The 19,519-nt window shown below is 42.3% G+C and overlaps 1 protein-coding gene across 1 annotated transcript in view; it reads right to left on the reverse strand.

The window, feature by feature from the left end:
- Window positions 1-19,519, reverse strand: part of snx29 (sorting nexin 29) — a 152,808-nt gene that overhangs the window by 124,393 nt on the left and 8,896 nt on the right. The window contains exons 9-13 of the mRNA XM_084077833.1: window positions 19,132-19,244; window positions 17,905-18,001; window positions 16,765-16,847; window positions 9,994-10,057; window positions 9,215-9,343 (exon numbers count right to left, since the gene is read on the reverse strand). Coding sequence (XP_083933959.1) covers window positions 9,215-9,343; window positions 9,994-10,057; window positions 16,765-16,847; window positions 17,905-18,001; window positions 19,132-19,244 — 486 coding nt within the window. The remainder of the gene's footprint in view (window positions 1-9,214; window positions 9,344-9,993; window positions 10,058-16,764; window positions 16,848-17,904; window positions 18,002-19,131; window positions 19,245-19,519) is intronic.

The following is a 19,519-nucleotide window of genomic DNA, read 5'->3' on the forward strand; positions in this document are numbered from 1 at the left end:
GTTCCAGACTCTATATAGCTTTCATTCAGAGATTGTGGAATAGTTGTCTGGCTACATAAGACTATCTTCTTCATAACAGCTCAACAGTGCCACAGGCTGATCACCTCCATGCCAAGCCCAATTAATGAAGTTACTTGTTCAAAGTAGCCCAGACCAAGTATTGAGTGCCTAAATTAACTAATTGAGTGCCATTAACGTGTTTCACGTGTTTTACCGCTATGGTGCAACGTGCCAATGACATGTTTTTGAAAAAAATGTTTAAAAAGAAAATTTTCAGAACCCAAGATATCATTATCTGAAGATTTGCAGCTCCATCCACTCCTTTTTTAACCCATTGAGACCTGAAGCCGATACATGTCTCCTAAATCTCAACAATATTCTGAAAAACGTATGTTTCTATATCAGTGGTCCTCAATCTTTTTCGTGTCAAGGACCCCCAACATTATATGTATTTGGCCGCGGACCCCCATCTAAATATTTTGTTCCAGGGACCCCCAGAGGCAACGATTTGAGTTAAAAATGTTCGCTTTAAAAAAATATATATTCAAAGACTTGCACACATTTTCACGATTTTTCAAAAATAGCAGATCTACAAGCTCGTAGCGCAGCACTCGGTGCCGCGCTATGAGCTTGTATATCTGCTATTTTTGAATAGCCCAAAGTTAAAATAATGCTTTTTAGCTCAAATCTAAAAATGACACAGTTCCAGGTCTCAATGGCTTAACTTATAACTGAAAAAGGCTGTATCTCGCTTCCTAAGCACTTTTTTTACTTTGAAAAACTCTCTGGCACTGGGACAACATAGCCAGAAATAATTCTGGCACTCGGTGAGTTAACATACTTTTCAGATGGTCGAAATTTCTGTTTTAAAACAAAAAAGGTTTGAAATATTTCGCTTTATGTGCAATTAATCTCGAAAATCTGAAAGTTTCACTTTTTGAATTATATTATAGAAAGAAATGAACTTTCTTTTTTTTTAATTTATTTATAAATACACACGCATGGGTGACAAATTTAAGGAAAAACCCGAATAACCGAGTGGAGAAGCATAGCGGATGCATCTGCTTCCATACAGGTTGTACTGCATGATACAATTAAGCAATTAACATCCTATCATGCTCAGTGGCTCATGCTCTCATGCTCTATACAAATACTGAGCAGGGCCTAGTTGACCTTGACTTTGGATACAGGAAAAGATCTGCCGAATGGCAGGAGCATCAGTCTCACAGGCTGTACAACGTGCTAGTACTTCAATAGGAACAGTGACTAAAAGTGACATCTATATTTCAATCTATGTAAATAAGGTTGGAATAGGCTTTGGGTTCAGACTACAACTGAATAAATCTAACTGCATGAAGTTCTCATTTGGGAAAGTTTCGCAGACAGTCGCTTGAGTTTCCTTGTATTATTCTATTTATGAAACATCGACGTGGGAAGAGGAAGCGGCAGCGCAATTCCAACACTTCCGTTATCTTTTTTTAGACGTCTCGACATTACTGAGCGTGCGTGAGAGATACGAGAGAATGAGAGAGAGATGGGGGGAGACAAAAAGAGTGGAAGACAACAGCCAATGTGGAAGATAGAGAAAATGAGGGAGAGACAGATGAAAAGAAAGAGAGAGGTCCAAGAGTATAGGGGGGCCTACCAGCATTCCCTTTAAAAGCCAGCAAAAAGTCACTCTCTCAAGAGGAAAGTTAAAACCAAAAAGACATTCAGTAATTACCTAAGTTGAGACTAAAGCCGCAAGGCAACTTATTTCCTTTATGTATCCTTTCCCCACCATTATCTTTGTGCTTGCATTGATAAACCCAGTTAAATTGGCTGTGCAGCAGATGTGCAGCCTCCTTTGTTTGAGTGTGGTTAAATGAGAAGTACAGAGAGAGGCCTTTCGGAGGCAGACAGCCCAGTAGCTAGATGATACTCCTGAGTGTAATTTACTGCACAGCCTCTCCAGCCACAACACAGACAGTACACTGTTGTTGTGCAGTTCTAAAGCTTCATTCTGTGAACACACTCACATGCACAAGCTCCTTAACCACTTAAGCCCTATTTCATACTACACGCGAGATGATGTGATGATGTTACACAAAAACAGCCGATCAAGCTCACAATATAAGACGCGACGTGTGGTTGTGAGCTTGTAGATCGGCAGTTTTTGCTAATGAACACAGAAAATGGCATTACCACACTTGTAATGTAAGACCATTGATTTCGAGTGATATAGTGTACTTTAAAGTTAAAACATGGAGGTTTCTGCCCGACAGCAACAATATCTATATATGTTTTATATTAATGTTACAGTATATCATTAAAATCTTATAGTGTTTTGTTTTGGCAATTATTTATGGAGGCCCACTTGCAATATCCTCCCGGCCCGCCATCAGTCCCCGGCCCTTAGCTGTGATATGACAATATACCATGGCCTGGAGTTAGTTATTGCTAGTTTCGCCTATAATGACGTGCCCCAAATAGGGACGGTGGTTAGGCCACAGAGATATGCAGGCTGTGTCGATAGGTACACACACGTCGTAGACAGACATCACCCAACGGTTTGTCTCGCTGTCATGTGTAAGCACATACTGTACAAACACACACACCTAAAATATATACATATACTGTACTCATAGCACACACACACACACACACACACACACACACACACACACACACACACACACACACACACAACAGGGTAGTTGGTTGTTAAGGCTTGAAGAAAGCCCTGGGATTGAAGTGGAGTCCCATATTTGAAGGGAAATAATTGACTTCACAAAGACGGGGAAAAACAAACCGCCTAAACGAGCAAACCTAGCGACAATCCCACCCTCTTTGTGGCCTTGCACGGTAAAATCCTCAGCGTTCATTTAACTGTCATAGTCTAAAATGTACTGAGTTAAATCAAACGAACACACCTAATTTTACTGTGTGCATCTCTCTGCCGCATATCGGATCCTTCACGCCAGATTGGCTGAAGCATAGACACTGCCAACAACAAGAAAATGGTCGGTCTGCGTTTGTGCGTATGTGTGTGTGCCCCCGTCTGACTAGGTCCTCTTCCTGGACTGGCTGGTTTCCATCTCTGCCTGCTGTGCGACATTCGCTTAATCCACGTCAACTAACGTCATACCAGAGCACCAGGCCTGGACACATGCTGCTGGGGAATGACTTTGAACAGTTTGTGTGTCTGTGTTTGTGTGTGGGTGGGTTGACTGGGTTCAACCGTTTTTTTAGGAGCTAGCCTCTGTGTGGCAGTGATGTGCTCTTAATAGGCCTTTTTCACCGGAGCCATATTGACAGCCATATTAAATAGTTGTGTTACCAGTGATACTAACTAAGGTCCGTTCCATTCAGGTCAAACAGAGTCAGGGTGCTGCTATTGTCCAAGACAAACAATAGAAAAGCAAGACAGGCCATCTCACTTTTACTCCCTGTATATGTGTGGCGTAGGTGGCTGCCCCTTTAGTAGAGCAGAAGTAGTCGATCATCAAGACTATACTAATTCTAAGGGGAGAAGTGAACATTAACACAGCTTCTGACCAATTCTCTAACACCATGTCCTGAAATAAATATTGGACACATTCTTCACAAGCCACACAACTTTGTTATCAACCTTTCTCTGTCCCAACAATGCACTCTCGCAATCTGGCAACAACATGCAACACACAACCAATGCTTTCATCAACATCCATTAATAGCCATTAACACCATATACAGTACACTTCGTTGACTGGGGTTCGCTATGGGTCTATTCTTGGTCGCTTCCTTTTTTCCTTCTACACCAAAACTCTTTGCTGAAAATAACTGATCTACAAGTTCACAGATCTGCTATTTGGACCAAATGTTTGCCTATTATGACATGCTCAAAATATGGACCCTAGGGTTCACATGGTTAAGCGTGTGTGTGTGTGTGTGTGTGTGTGTGTGTGTGTGTGTGTGTGTGTGTGTGTGTGTGTGTGTGTGTGTGTGTGTGTGTGTGTGTGTGTGTGTGTGTGTTTTACGTATGCTGGTGGGTGCCCATATGAGTAAGGGTCCTTTGTCTGTTTGTAGTACGAGGGTGGGTGGGTATGAGTAAGACCGCAGTTTGACTTCTCAAATGATTCAACACCAACCAAAGGCCATCTATCTATGACACTACTCTACATCCCCCATATTCAGCACATCAACACAAATTTGTACCGACAGCAAATTACATGCAAACGAACACAGAAAATGGAATTACACTTGTTATGAGACCATTGATTTCCAGTGATATAATGTAGTTATGCAATAACTCACAGAGGGCAGACAACCCCCATAGCATAGATTAATTTCTACAAGAAAGTAGTCCCCTGGCGTCCCCATTTAGATTTTTAATCACCAGTCCCCCAGTGTCATGGTACAGCTCTGCCTGTGGTCCTTTGCCATTTCTGATACCGCCATAGAATTATATCACACCATGTCATTAAACCCCACCTTTGGTGCCATTTGCCGATTTAAAACTACACCTCCTCTCTTCACGTTCAATTTCATCTTTTGCAGCTGTGAGTGTTATCATTTTAACCACTCAAGCCCGGTTTTATACTCTTCATCGTACAACTGTGTTATTAAAATACTGGAAAAACAGCCGATCTACGAGCTCACGACGCATCATTTTCCCGGAGACACTGGTCTATCCACTTTTACAGATTAAGTCTCCACGGAGATCAAATTTCCTCATACATTTTGTTGTGGATTTCACCTTGATCCTATAGGGACGGTCACACGTATCCGGGACCGATCAGCGGCAAATCTCTTGTGCACACTGACAGTAGGACACAGAAGTATCAGTGTTTCTCAACCTTTTTGGGCCACGACCCCCCAAAATGATCATATTTGAACTGGGGACACCCAAAGATAATAATATTTGAGTTGAGGCATTACATTTAGTTTGACTCGGTTCCGCAGATAAAAATTGTGAAAATAGACGATGTACAAGCTCACAGCGCCTCGCAACGAGCTTGTAGATCAGCTAGTTCACATTATTTGCCTCTCTCTTATATCATTTGACAATTTGGCCAATGTTTGACCAGTTTTTATAGTATAGTTTGTTGATTACTTTTGATGCAGTAATGGTCTTTTTTCATTTAAATTTCATTTATTTTTAAAAAGTATTAAAATGGCTGGGGCCGCCCAAAAATCATGAGCGACCCACAGGTGGAGATCCACTGCATTACATACTATCTTATTCAAAGGGGGCTCGGATCCGGCTGAAACCTTGCCCAAATGTGGAGTCACACATAATAATAGTCATCTATGACGACGGACTTCACAGGCTGGCCACCTCAAGTCCACGATTCACATTGGAGCCACGCCGTTCCCGTATGGTTCCCAAGACCCACAAGATTCTCTTCTTTTTTTTCCAAGGAGTGAGCTGTTCACTCTTAAAAGAGAGCGAAATGCCATGGAAAGAGGATAGAGAGAGATAGAGCTGGTGTAACGGATGGCCCAGCAGAGAAGGACGCCGGGAAGGATTTGATCCCGACATTAGTCATGTTCCAAACTGACATTCATCAACAGATGCTGAGAGACTGACACCATGATGTGAGCCATCAGATATCATCTATTTCCAATCATCCCACATGGGGATCCAGATTGACGGGGAGGGGGACCGGGCGGTTTCTGAATGAGTCACGGGGAATGCGTGGCAACGGTTGTCTGGTTTCTTCCTCGCTGAATGATCCTGACAGCTACCAGGGTCTCATTCAACAGGAGGGCTAGCTGCTCCTTTGGGTTGGTATTTATAGCCCCTATTGACTGAGTGTAGTATGCGATGTACAAGGGTTGTGTGTGTGTCTGTGTGTGTGTGTGTGTGTGTGTGTGTGTGTGTGTGTGTGTGTGTGTGTGTGTGTGTGTGTGTGTGTGTGTGTGTGTGTGTGTGTGTGTGTGTGTGTGTGTGTGTGTGTGTGTGTGTGTGTGTGTGTGTGTGTGTGTGTGTGTGTGTGTGTGCGCGCGTGTGTGTCTAAATACATAGGCTGAATGACCATGAAGTGGCATCCGTGCTCCTAATGCCTGAACACAAATGGCCGTGCTGCAACACAATGTGAGCTTGTAGATCTGCTATTTTCAGTGTGCGATACCAGCACGCTCATAAGTAAAAAATCTATCTCTCTACCCCAAACTGCCCTAACTACACCTTCCCCTCCCATCGCCCCTTTGCAGGTTTACACTGTACCCTCTTCCGCATGTTTGAAATTCATCTTTTTCCAGTTCAGTTGGGTCCTGAGTGAGTCTGTAGCACGAGAGTGTCTGAATGTGCCTCAGACATCAGTCAGAAAAAGGTTTTATTTGTGTGCTTGCCAGGGGCTGGCCGCTCAGGACAGGACTTAATGTTCAGGTTGGCCGTACAGTCTTATTTAGTCTGACATCAAAAAGCCAGCACTTCCAGTCTGATTGAATTCTACAGTGACAGTTAGTGAGTCACACTGTTGTGACGTTGGCTGTTGTACAACCCCCCCCCCCCCCCAAACATCCACTACCACCAAAGGAAGGGACCGGGAGAAATGGATGGAGCACCTCTTCACATACCCTGCAGGTTATACAATTATAAATGGGATATATTTTGCTGTTATTACACTCATAGTTTTTCTCAGTCCAATAAAAAGTAATTGCAACATTAAAGTCAATATTAAATTGGTGTATTCTGCTCAACGTTGGGACCTTGTACAAAAAACGATTTCACCCACTATTACACCTGTAAACTTGCCAATTAAGTTGAAGAAGTTGTGTTATACTGTATGTTGTTCATAATCAAATTTGCTACTTTTTTAAATTTATGTGAAATGGAAAAGAAAATTCGGTTCAATACACTCTTGCCTTTAGGACACTGTTCTGCTTTTTGACCTGCATTTGAAGATGCACCACTTTTTCCCCCCTTCCTTGTAGTTCAGCTGCTACAGCTTAGATATATTTAATACATGAACCAATTTCTCCCACTCACTTTTTTTCAGATAGTGTATGCCACTACTAAACCGGCAAATAACACCGTTTATGGTTTGCAATCTCTTCATATTACAATGTCATAGTCTGTTAAAGGTAGGGTAAGTAAGTTAAATAGCTCTATATTCTGATAGTAATCATTGCTATAGAGTACCTTTAAGTTACACTTCTTTATCACCGTTTTCTCAGCCTTTGGAAATGAATAGGGAATTAATTGTGGGAGTTTTTGAACTAGGGGTAAACATGGGAGTAGATAAGTATGCCTTCACGTGCACACAGCTCCACACCGATTATATTACTCCACCACCGGAACAAAAACATGTGACCTGTATACGTGTCTTTTCAGACGAAAAATGTCCATACGGAGAAACACAAAACAATGTACATACATCTATTTAGCATGGAGGCTGCACAAACCTTGATACATACAGTATGGCCCCTGGGTGTTTATGTAGCGTGTGAAAGAACGACTAGATGTTGTTCTGCATGTGGGAGGTGTACATGTAAAAACACAACATATTCAAATATAAACTCATAAAAATAACTAATATGGGGGGAGAAATCAAATCATCTCACCTATACAAACAAACTGATGAGCTTTTGCGCTCTCCAAGTTAACTGAAGTTGCCCAGCACTGAATCAATTCCGGTCGGTGGTTTGACAGAGTGTAGGAGGCTACTATCTGAAGACTGACTTCCTGGCTCTATATCAGCACCGACTATTGGAGGATGACTAATCCTCTATTTGAAGGTTTGGGGAGGAATGGGGAGGGGGTCGGCTTCAGACTTTCTGGCATATAGACAATCAATGGAAGATGCTGGTGGAGGGGCTGATGGACTCTGATTTCAGGGGAAGAGTGTAGGGGGGCCAGTGGTTGGCAGAAGAGTGTGTGTGTGTGTGTGTGTGTGTGTGTGTGTGTGTGTGTGTGTGTGTGTGTGTGTGTGTGTGTGTGTGTGTGTGTGTGTGTGTGTGTGTGTGTGTGTGTGTGTGTGTGTGTGTGTGTGTGTGTGTGTGTGCACGCACTACACAGCCCAAGTGTAGTGCGAGAGCCTTGTTTGTGTGTGTATACAGTATATGTGTGCAATTGATTTAGGAACAATTTTGAACACGCTGCACTGATTCAGTCATAATGAATACAAGTGGTTGACTAGACAATGTCATTCACAACCAAAACTTTCCATACTGCTGTCAAATTCTACCATAAGCCGATTAAGAGCTTTTTGCATTTATACTCCTCCTGCTTGTACTAAACTTGTTCCTCGGACCCGTTATGCTGAGGCTGTTAGTCATAGATAATGTTTCTTTTTCTTTTGTTCAAAGCAAAGTGAATAGTCCATTCCATCCGCCATTTCATTCCTTCATTGTATTGATATAGGCAGCAGGAATGCTGAAATGGACTGCATTGAGGAGGAACAGGAGGTGCTTTGACTGGATTCAATCCCAGTCCAGCAGTGGTGTGCGTGCAGTTCCAGAGGCAGGCATCAAAAAGGCTAAGCCATCAATTTCAATGCTTTATTGCCCTGTCAACATATTTTTCATTCATATAGGTGATGGTTAGTGTGTGTTGCATAGCAACACACACAAACCATCACTTATATGGCCAAATTACACCCGACATGGTGTTCTGTACCGTTTAGATGTACGTTTGATGTAAGGTGCTTCTAGAACATTCGAAGTATCAATGTAGACTTTCTTGGATATTACCGGTACAGTATGTCTCTTATAGTGGAAACTTTAAATAAAACTTTAAGTGAAAATGTAATAATAAAAAATAAATAAATAATGAAGAATGCCTGAGAAAGATTACTACCTGGTTCCCTGGCTATAACAAAACATCACAAGGTAATCAAATGAAGCAGAGCTAACCACACTTTATACAGTAGGAATGGTCATAATTGGTCTTTGATGATTCCATAGTATACCATCTGGTACAAGTACCCTTGTTTTTTGCCTATACTGAATGGAGCACATTTCACTTCTACCATTTCTACACATTTTAGCGAACAGGAAACCCCTAACAATGATGTCTACTCTCTTTATTCCAAAACAGAAGTCTTCAGAAGATTTTGCTCAAGACCCCAAATATTCAAAATCAAGAGCCAAAGCACTAGATAATGCAATGCTCCCCAAGTCTTTTATTGGGGAAACGGTCTTGTAACACCACTTACTGGGTCATGACCCACTGGCTGAGAAACAATATGCCCAACAATGAATAACAGCATTAACGTCTATTCTCTCTACTATCTGAGGTTTTCCTCACCTTTCCAGTGCCTGGACCTTGGCTGTGTGTCTCTCCTCCAGCTCAGACAGTTTCCTGCTCAGGGAGTCCGTCTCCTGCCTCAGCCCAGCAGAGTGCTCCATCTCCCCATCCAACAGGCTACGGAGAGACCTGCGAGAGATGCCGACAGCCGGTCACAACTACTGTACTGTACATTCAATGTTTACATAAGTCTGTCCATTGTGTCCTTCAGTACTTCATCTCCTAATTTAAATATATGTTAGGCGTTACATATGAGCTTTACATCCTCGATGAAAGTTACTGATTTTCAAGTAAATAACTTCAAATGTTTTACTTTAGAATCAGCTTTTTAATGCAATCAAAACACACAGTAAAATCCTTGTGGATAAAGTGTAAATGTGACCAAAAGAGTTAAACAGGACTTTTACAGTGAATATGTTGGCCTTAAAGATGCAATCTGTAACCTTTATTTAAAAACTGGTTTCTCCCGCATGAGAGGCCAAATTTCTGCCTCTCAGCGAAGAGGCAATCCTACTTGGCCAACAGAGATATTGCACTTGCAGCTTAAGGCAGTAATACGTGTCAACCAGCAGGTGTCCTACCCAACATGAGGGTCTACATTTCTCAATGGAAAAGTAGTATAGGGAGACTACCGCCAACCACTGCAGATGTACGCATTATATTATATTAACATACTCTACCATACAGATTGGTTAAAATAATATTGTATTCATTAAAATAAGTTCTGCATTGCAGCTTTTAGCTATAAGAGTGTACAAGGAGATCAAAGCCCAACATACGTGTTCTGTTCATCCAGTTCGTCCTTCCTGTTCATCATGGCTACGATGGCCTGACGCAGCTCCACTAGAGAGAGGAGAGACAGCACACTCATATAAGATACCTGGACAGTGGACACTCATACTCCCAATACATTACAATGATTATCTGAACACAGTACACACAATCCAACACATTACAATCGATACAATGATACCTGAACACACACAATGCAGTACATTAAACACACCCACAGTCCCATTCATTACAATGACACCTGGACAATGGATATTTCTAATACATTATCCAATGCACCAAACCTACATACTTGATGAAATTTAAGTAGCACTAGCACATTTTATTTTCTTCAAGATACACACTAAACCACTGCGTTTTCCCTCTCAGCTTTCCTACTGTCTGTCTGAGAGAATTTAAATACTCAGGGGAGTGAACTGCCTGCTCTCCTTCATGGAAGGAGAGCAGAAAAAAGATCAAAGCATCAAAATATGTAGAGAGCTGCTTATCATTGGCATCAAGTCTTTCATAGCGCTGGCTGTTTTGCTGTATCATCAATAGAAGTCATGTTCGTCTTAGCTGATCATCAGAATCCTGATGACTCCAGCCCTCTGTGCTACCTGAATCCTAATTCACACGTTGTAAGCACTTTATGTCCATACTTGTTGTATGAAATGTGCTATATAAATAAATGTGACTTGACACTTTTGGTATTCATCGATTCAGCTAATCCAATTTTAACCTTTGTTTATGTCCATGGGGACAGTGTCTACACATCATAACCTGTGCTGCGAGCTCTCTGCTTTTTGTGCTAGACAGTGAAGGAGAAATTAAGACAACAAAAGGTGTCAACAATAACCTAACCGTTTTTCCATTAAACCAGTTATCTCCTTATCTCCATGCAGCTCTTATGTTGCTTGTTCTTTCTCAAAATCTTGTGTATTACATGATTACACCTTACCAGGTCACTAATCGTTCTGACTAGTGGCGTCATGCCCATTGAAGCTGCAGATTTTTGAGATGCAAACATATAAATAATATTATCTCATGCATTAATGACGCACACGCTTGGGGCGTGCGTGCAAACTGAGCTCATTGAAGCCCACAGGCAGGCCTAAGCACGTTCCTCGCTCGTGCATGAGATGGTTTGCACCAGAAGTAGTTTACAAAGTAACTTTTCTTCAGTGGTGGAAAAAGTACTGAAATTCTTTACTTAAGTAAAAGTACCAATACTGCAATATAAAAATACTCTGTTACAAGTAAAAGTCCACAATAAAAAATGTACTTGAGTAAAAGTACAAAAGTATTGGCGTCAAAATGTACTTAAAGTACCAAAAGTAAAAGTACTAAGATATTTGAAAATAGCCGATCTACAAGCTCAAAACGCGTCGCTATTTTCAAATAGCCTAGGTATAAAATAGGGCTAAATGGGTTAATGTATGTTTTATAATGTAATCATTTATATCTGAAAAGCAACTAGTAACTAAAGTTTTCAAATAATTGTAGTGGAGTAAAAGTACAATATTTGCCTCTGAGATGTAGTGGAGTAGAAGTAAAAGCATTGGAAAATGAAAATACTCAAGTGAAGTACAAATACCTCAAAATTGTACTTAAGTACAGTACTTGAGTAAATGTACTTAGTTACTTTCCACCACTGCTTTTCTTCAACATAAAGTGATGTTTTGGAAGTATCGACATACTACAACTGGATATAAAACACTTTAGATTACACTGCGAGCGTTGTTTTGGTTATAAACAGATTTTTTATATTGTTTGGCTGCTAATTTTGTATGCCTATTTACTTAATTTCATCAAGTATTTTCTTATGTGCTGGATGATTCTTCATTCACCATAAAGGAATGTTATACAAACGAAAATTCTCCTTGTATTCAAGCCTTTCCGGGGTGACTAATTGACAGAAATAAAAGGTTTTGTGTGAAGTACTCCTTTAAATTAGCAAACAACCTCCAAATGTTTTATTCAAGTCTGGATTGCCGCCATGACAGTAGATCTTCTTTTTTTTTTGTCCTGGCCATGGTACCTTGCAACCTCTAGACGTGCTCAGAGATGTTGTAGTGGTTAAGACATCCTGCTTAAAAGCTTTCCCGTTACGCTGCCTCACTTTGCCGTCTCCATTTTAAGTAGAGGAGACCTTCCTAACGGCGGCAGAATTTGGAACATTTAACGGATAACGACGTTTAGCACATCTAAGTTAGCTTGACCCCAGCCCCCTGAATCACTAGCCACGGCCATTAAAAGAAATCTTTGCTGCAATTCAAGGATTAAGGGTTAGAATAATAATGGAGCTCAACTAAATGAAAATGCACGCTGGGTGTCAGGCTAGTGTCTGGTGGTAATTTCCAACCCTGAATTGTCAGGTTGTGATCCGAGGAGGAACGTGATGGTTAATGTCTCGTCTAATCACCATGGTAACACGGTCATACTGTAGGAGGTTTCTGCGTTTCAGATTGGCAGTACAGAGAACAGCTTTTACCATGGAAACCAAAAACTACATCCTTGAGATATAGCTGCAATCCAACTTTCCCCAACTGTGCACAAACTCCCTCACAAAAGACACAAGAGATGTCAGTCGTACCACCTGAATCAGGTATTCAGTTGCACACTCAACACACATTCACTCAAACAAATGCAAAATGCATACACCGCAGTAAAGCCCTATACTTATAAGAAATGTATGGTGTCAGGGCCCTCTGTCCACTATTCTCACACATTAACTTACTAACACACAAATCCACTCTCACTCATTCACGCATGCACGTCTTGCTCCCTCACTCACCCACACATGCACACTCATGCAGTCACCCACTCACACGTCAGTACAGCCTCATAACAGGTGTGCTGTCAACGTAGTCTCTCACTCATGTCACTTGTGCGCGCACACACACACACTCCTGGAGCACAAATCTCATAACAAAAGCATGTCAGTGTAACCCAGACTTAAGTACTTAGTCATTCGCTCACTCACCTACACTCACCTTCATTCGCGCACGCACGCACACGCACACGCACACACACACACACACACACACACACACACACACACACACACACACACAGCAACATTCATAACAAATGCATGATCTCAGTGACTCGAGTAGAGCTCTCTAAGTGCCTGCTCGGAGGGAGGCAATGAACAGAGAAAAAGAAAGAAGAGGAGGAGGAGCAGTTGGATGATGAAGAGCAGAGGAGATTGAAACTGAGTTGTACTGGTGGAGGCATAAGCAGCAGAGAGAGGAAAGAAGTCCATTATCTTAGCGGCGCCACTTTCCACATCAGCGGGACAGGAATAAACGTGACCTTTGAGGCGACCACGCAGAAATAAACGTGACCTTTGATGCGTCCACGCATTCCCAGCGGGAGGCAGCCAACAAGCCATTAGGGAATCGAGTGAGCAGACACCTCCTTCACACACACACACACACACACACACACACACACACACACACACACACACACACACACACACACACACACACACACACACACACACACACACACACACACACACACACACACACACACACACACACACACACACACACACACACACACACACACACACACACAGATATGTGGGATGTGTGTAGAGGTTCAGCTTATTATACTTATTTCCAATTATCTTTTTTTCTATTCCTCTACCACTTTAGTCATTATGCCAATTCCTCCATGTCGTCCTCGTCACCGCTGACCCCTATTGTTTGGTCTGGGGAGGGTGTAGACAACAGCGTTTCCTCTGATACACACAAAGTTGCCAGCTGTGTGTGTGTGTGTGTGTGTGTGTGTGTGTGTGTGTGTGTGTGTGTGTGTGTGTGTGTGTGTGTGTGTGTGTGTGTGTGTGTGTGTGTGTGTGCGCGTGTGCGCGTGTGTGCGTGTGCGTGTGCGTGTGTGCGTGTGCGCGTGCGCGTGTGTGCGTACGTGCATGCATGCAAGGGCACTTTCCACTTATGTGCGCTATAACAACTGTGCATGCACTCACCTTTATGCATAAACAGTGTGTGCGAGTGTGTGTGCATGTGTCCTGTCCGTGTGTCCACCAGAGCGCATATGGTCTGTGAGGACAATGGTTCCATTAATAGATGCATTAGTCCTGAACTAGCTCATGTAATGGTGGTGCCAGGCCTAGCGAATTACAGACTCCATACACTTCAATTAATGGACGCCACAAGCTCACAGCCTGTCAAGCCTGGATGGAAATAATTTAGGAACAGCTTGCATGCTCACACTTTTTTCCCTTTGCTTTCTAGTTGTTTTGTTTTTTCGTCATATTGTGATTTCACTTCCCTCTCTACTAGTGTGGTGTGGGTTTAAACCCGAACCACCCCGCACCTGACCTAACCCCCAAAAATATGTGTCAATTAGCAACACGACACTGACCCACCCTGTTCCGTAAATTTGATTGTCATCGCACCTGCGATAATTGGGTCTGAAGCTTACCCGAACCTGCCCGACCCACGGGTCTACCCGCGCATCACTACTCTCTACTCTTCTTGCTAGCCTGTTATCATTCCAGGTTGCCTGTTCCAACACTCTTACTTTTACACAGGTACTAGGGCATTAACGACTTCTGAGTCCACTTGTCTGTCAATAAAAGTTGAGTCGACGCGTCGTTTGATGACGTCATCACATTGACACAGGGGGGGGGGGGGGGGGCACACAACACACAGACTGCTGTCCAACGATGAGCAGCAGCGACAGACAGACAGCAGCATCTGTCTCATTACAGACAAACAGCTTACTACAAAAAGAACAGCCACCCAGTAAAGTTGAACAGTCATCTTTCTGGGAATGGTTTCCACTGCCATGTGATTTCCTACAGTGGACGTCTCTTCATCAACTACGGTTTTGTTATATAAAGCGAAAATGAAACTTCCCCAGGAGTTCACGGAATAGCCTAAAAGCAATCCTTTCCCCCTTAACGCAACCTACGGCTCTTTTATAATGTTAATTTTACAGATTCCATGGCAGCCAGCAACATTGGATAATGACACATAATGTTGGATGCATTTATCCAACAGGATAAAGTTTGCTGCTCGTGTTCTGACAGACAGTTCAGCCGGTCAATGGGACAGAGCGCAGTCAGCGGACCTCAGCACATCAAAGGCAGAGCAGCAGCTGAAAAGCACTCGTTAATGTTTAGAATTGCCGATGGTCATGTTAAAAAACGAAAGAGCCGTACACTGCTAGTTGGAAAAAGGGAGAATCACTCCTGTGAGTCCTGTCCTTAACAAATAACCAATCCTAAATACAGTTTGCATTCTGTACACACGCACATATGCAGCTATTATAAGAAGAAGAATAAGAAGAAGAAATTGTAATTACAACTTGTGTTAATGACATTGCCATGTCAACGTGTTGGTTAATGCCCTAACATGTACTGTAAAAAAATAAGACACAATGCTATTATGTACACAGAAGCACAGGCACACACCTCATATACCTGGTACAAACAACCCGACCACCGCTCACATGCCTAAAATGCCACCAGTGTGTGCATGCATGTGCAAGCACGCACGCACACACACACACACACACACACACACACACACACACACACACACACACACACACACACACACACACACACACACACACACACACACACACACACTACTCAGTCCATCAGCTCCCCAGTGTGACCTCCTGTTTGTAAGGGGTAATAGATTGGACAACAGCTCCATCCCCTTTCTATGAAGCAGCTCCACTCACTTCTTCTAACTCACTCTCTCACACTCACTCACACACACACACACACACACAGAGGTTGAGGAGTCACTTCACATCGCATCAGTTGGAGGATCAGAAGGTCTAAGCTCTGATTAGCCCTAGGGCACAGAACACATCAAATGCCCACTCTCCACATTACACCAAAAGCAGACTGTCTGTATCTGTATCTCTCTGTGTGTGTGTGTGTGTGTGTGTGTGTGTGTGTGTGTGTGTGTGTGTGTGTGTGTGTGTGTGTGTGTGTGTGTGTGTGTGTGTGTGTGTGTGTGTGTGTGTGTGTGTGTGTGTGTGTGTGTGTGTGTGTGTGTGTGTGTGTGTGTGTGTGTGTGTGTGTGTGTGTGTATTTGTAAGAGAGAGACCTGGGAGTCTGTTTGAAAAAACAAGGCACAATGCTGCCTTCAAGTGCTTGTCAAGCACGTTAAATCTCAAATCTATTTGCTAATCATGCATCTCAGATGTGATGTAAATAGCCGCCGTTCACTCCATCCGACTTCAATCTCACTGAAGAAATCCTTTGATTTGTACAGTTCAGGGAACTTCTACAGTAACCCACCGATACTGAGATAAGACTGCCACCTGGTGTTCTCATTTGGTATTGCTGAAAGGCACACATCAGCAGGACTGCATTGTCTTGTTCTACAACTAAGGCTTGATTTATACTTAGTTGTGCGACTGTATCACGCACATACATTTGCAGAATTCTGAGATCTATTATTTTAGGTGTGCGACATGATGCACAACCAAGAATAAATCAGGAATAACAAACTAGTCCTCATCCTGCTACCCAGTACTGCATTCTTACAATATTAGACAACCAGAATCTAAGCAGGCACAGTATAAGTACAATTGATAAGATGGCTGATAGCTGTACTGGAAATAGGTGTTCACAAACTATCAGTTCAAGGATTATAACTGTTTTATTGGCTAACTTGCATACTCACAACTATGAACTCAAAACTCTGCAAAACCCGAGAACAACTACTGTATGACTCTGTGTAATACAGTGACAGAGACTGAAGGAGAAGGGGGACACTTACCCACTGTCATTGACTCAGGCAGGCCAGGAGTTGGCAGGACACTGGAGAGAGGACCAGCCTGAACAGGCGGACTGGCCTCCATGCTGGAAAACATGAGGACAACAGGTCACACTGACATCCTAACTTTGAAATGATAGACAGATTTGGGCAATAACACAAAGCCCAATTATTCTCTCTCTCTTCCTCTCTCTCTCTCTCCCTCTCTCTCTGACACGGTCGAGGCAGATGGCCGCCCGCCCTAGAGTCTGGGTCTGCCTGACGTTTCTTCCAGTTGCTCAGGGTGGGACAATGTCGGGGTCTCTGCTCTACATGTAAAGTGTCTTGAGACAACTTGTTGTAATTTGACACTTTAATAAAATGTAATTGAATTGAAATTGAATTATAATGCCTTCCAAACAAACCTACACCCTCTCTACCTAACCCTACACTAGAAGATTTTGAAAAGACTTTTAAGCACCCCCAAAAGACAAGTCATAGAGTTTTAAGTCACAGACAAGGCATTAAGATTTGGAAAAGATCTGTCAGGGTAACTATTTGCAAGAAAACAACTACATTCCTTTCAAGATTATTTTCCATGAGCATGTGCCAAGTCTAAAGACTTCAGATAATATTAAACATGTTTGATCAGAACATCAAGACAAGAAAAATATTGACATTTAATACCGAGTTTTATGACCACCTTGCACCAAACGATCGAGGTGAGGGGTCCCCGCCACAACTCTAGCAATACTCTTGTGATATTATTCCGACATTGGAAATGTTTTCTGCAACAGTGAAACCACTTGAAAGTCTTTTGGTGTAAGATACAAATTATAAAGAATGATAGAAACCTTGAATTCTAACAGCAATACGACTTGGTTAGCTCTTTCAAATAAGTAACACACAGTACTGCAGTAAAAAGGGAAAGACAATTGACACCATATTAGTTGCACCGCAGGACAGGATGCATTTCAATTCAGTGATAAGGTCAAACATTATTTGTACAGACCATTTAATAAGCCTGTGAAAACAGCCTGTGTTGCGTTTTGCTGGCAGTGTATAGAAATATGCATACAAAAAAGAATGGAAATTTCCATAAATATATGAATACAAAGAATACAATATGAGGAAACATTGAATAGAGAATGAATAGTCATGTACTTGAACTGTAGCTGCGAACGGCTGCTCTCGCAGTTTCCCACGGGTCCTGCTGGCTCAGACTGAGCAGGAAATGCAGCCATGTCCTCCACCGATCTCACTGAAAACAAAATGGAAGTGAAAGTGAATATCAGACAGACAGATTCATGAAAAGTCCCTAGAAGTCCCTCTGATGTAAGCAGTCTCCGAGTCAAAGGAATGTTGAACCAGACACCAGGGCAACATCCAACACAATATAACAGAATAGGCAGAAAAATAAAGGCAAAAATTAAAATATTAAGTATAATTTAAATTAGCCCATTATGGAGAGTGCAAGCATCAAACATCAAAATCACGCAGGAGATGAAATGAGCAAGCAGTGACCCGAAGCAATGTATATAATATGTATTAATTTGGCTCACAGTGCATTACTTCTGCAAAGGGAAGTGCATGTGGCCAGTCCAATTGCTCCCGATGAGCAGGTCGGTGCCTTGCATGGTTTCCTCCGCCATCAGTGTATGAATGGGTGAATGTAATCTATGTAAAGCGCTTTGGATAAAAGCGCTATATAAATGCACCATTTATATAAAAACAAACCTATCATATCTATAGTGATATCCTCTATTAGTGGTAATAAGATAAAATAAAAAACATATTTATAAAAGCAATTATCCATCAACCAACCTGGTGGGATACATGGTGCACCTGTGGTACTGTAAGTGGCAAAAAATAACCTTTTTAGCCAGGCTTTGTGTTTTGTTTTGTTTGAGCTCTTCTTTAATGTTATTTTTTTTTTTACTTTTTTCAACACTTCGGAGTTGCATCTGATGTATGACTTGTGCCATTTACTGTATTTTATTTTAATTTGATTGTTTTACTTTATTTGAGATGCTTATTTCAAATAAAGCAATATGAACACACTGTTTTTTTATTCTTGTTTGGGTGTGTGTGTGTGTGTGTGTGTGTGTGTGTGTGTGTGTGTGTGTGTGTGTGTGTGTGTGTGTGTGTGTGTGTGTGTGTGTGTGTGTGTGTGTGTGTGTGTGTGTGTGTGTGTGTGTGTGTGTGTGTGTGTGCGTGTGTGTGTGCATATACCTATACCAATACATGTACGTACTACATACTTATAATAAAACACGCCTACACACACAAGTTAGTACCAGGGGAAAAAAGAAAAGAGACACAACTACCGAGCTGGTGAAGTTCAAGCGTGAACCATCAATAAGGCTTTGCAGGTTCAGCGCTGAGTCCTACCTGGCTGGGAGTCAGCAGAGGTCACCGGGATAAGGATGTCTGAGCTGCTGTGGTCCATTATCACCTGTATGGGGCTCCACGTGGACACACTGGACAGGCTTCCCACCACCACCCTGGAGAAAGACAGGGGACAGGACAGGTGGATTCAAATGTCACCAGACATCTTCTTGATCATCTTTTTATTTGTTGATCTGTTTATTTATTTATAAGAAAGGGAAACTTAAGTCTCAGCTGTGCTTAGCTGCGTGCGAGTGAGACGCGTCGTGAACTTGTAGCTCTGCCATTTTCGGTGCGTGACACGTGCACGCAACTAAGTAGAAATCAAGTAAAAGCGTGCCTATGCACTTATGTCGGCTTTGACGGTGCTAAATGGTTGCATGGCCACACT

This window comes from Gymnoscopelus microlampas (genome assembly GCF_963454915.1).
Source record: "Gymnoscopelus microlampas genome assembly, chromosome: 14".
Taxonomy (NCBI): Eukaryota; Metazoa; Chordata; class Actinopteri; order Myctophiformes; family Myctophidae; genus Gymnoscopelus; species Gymnoscopelus microlampas.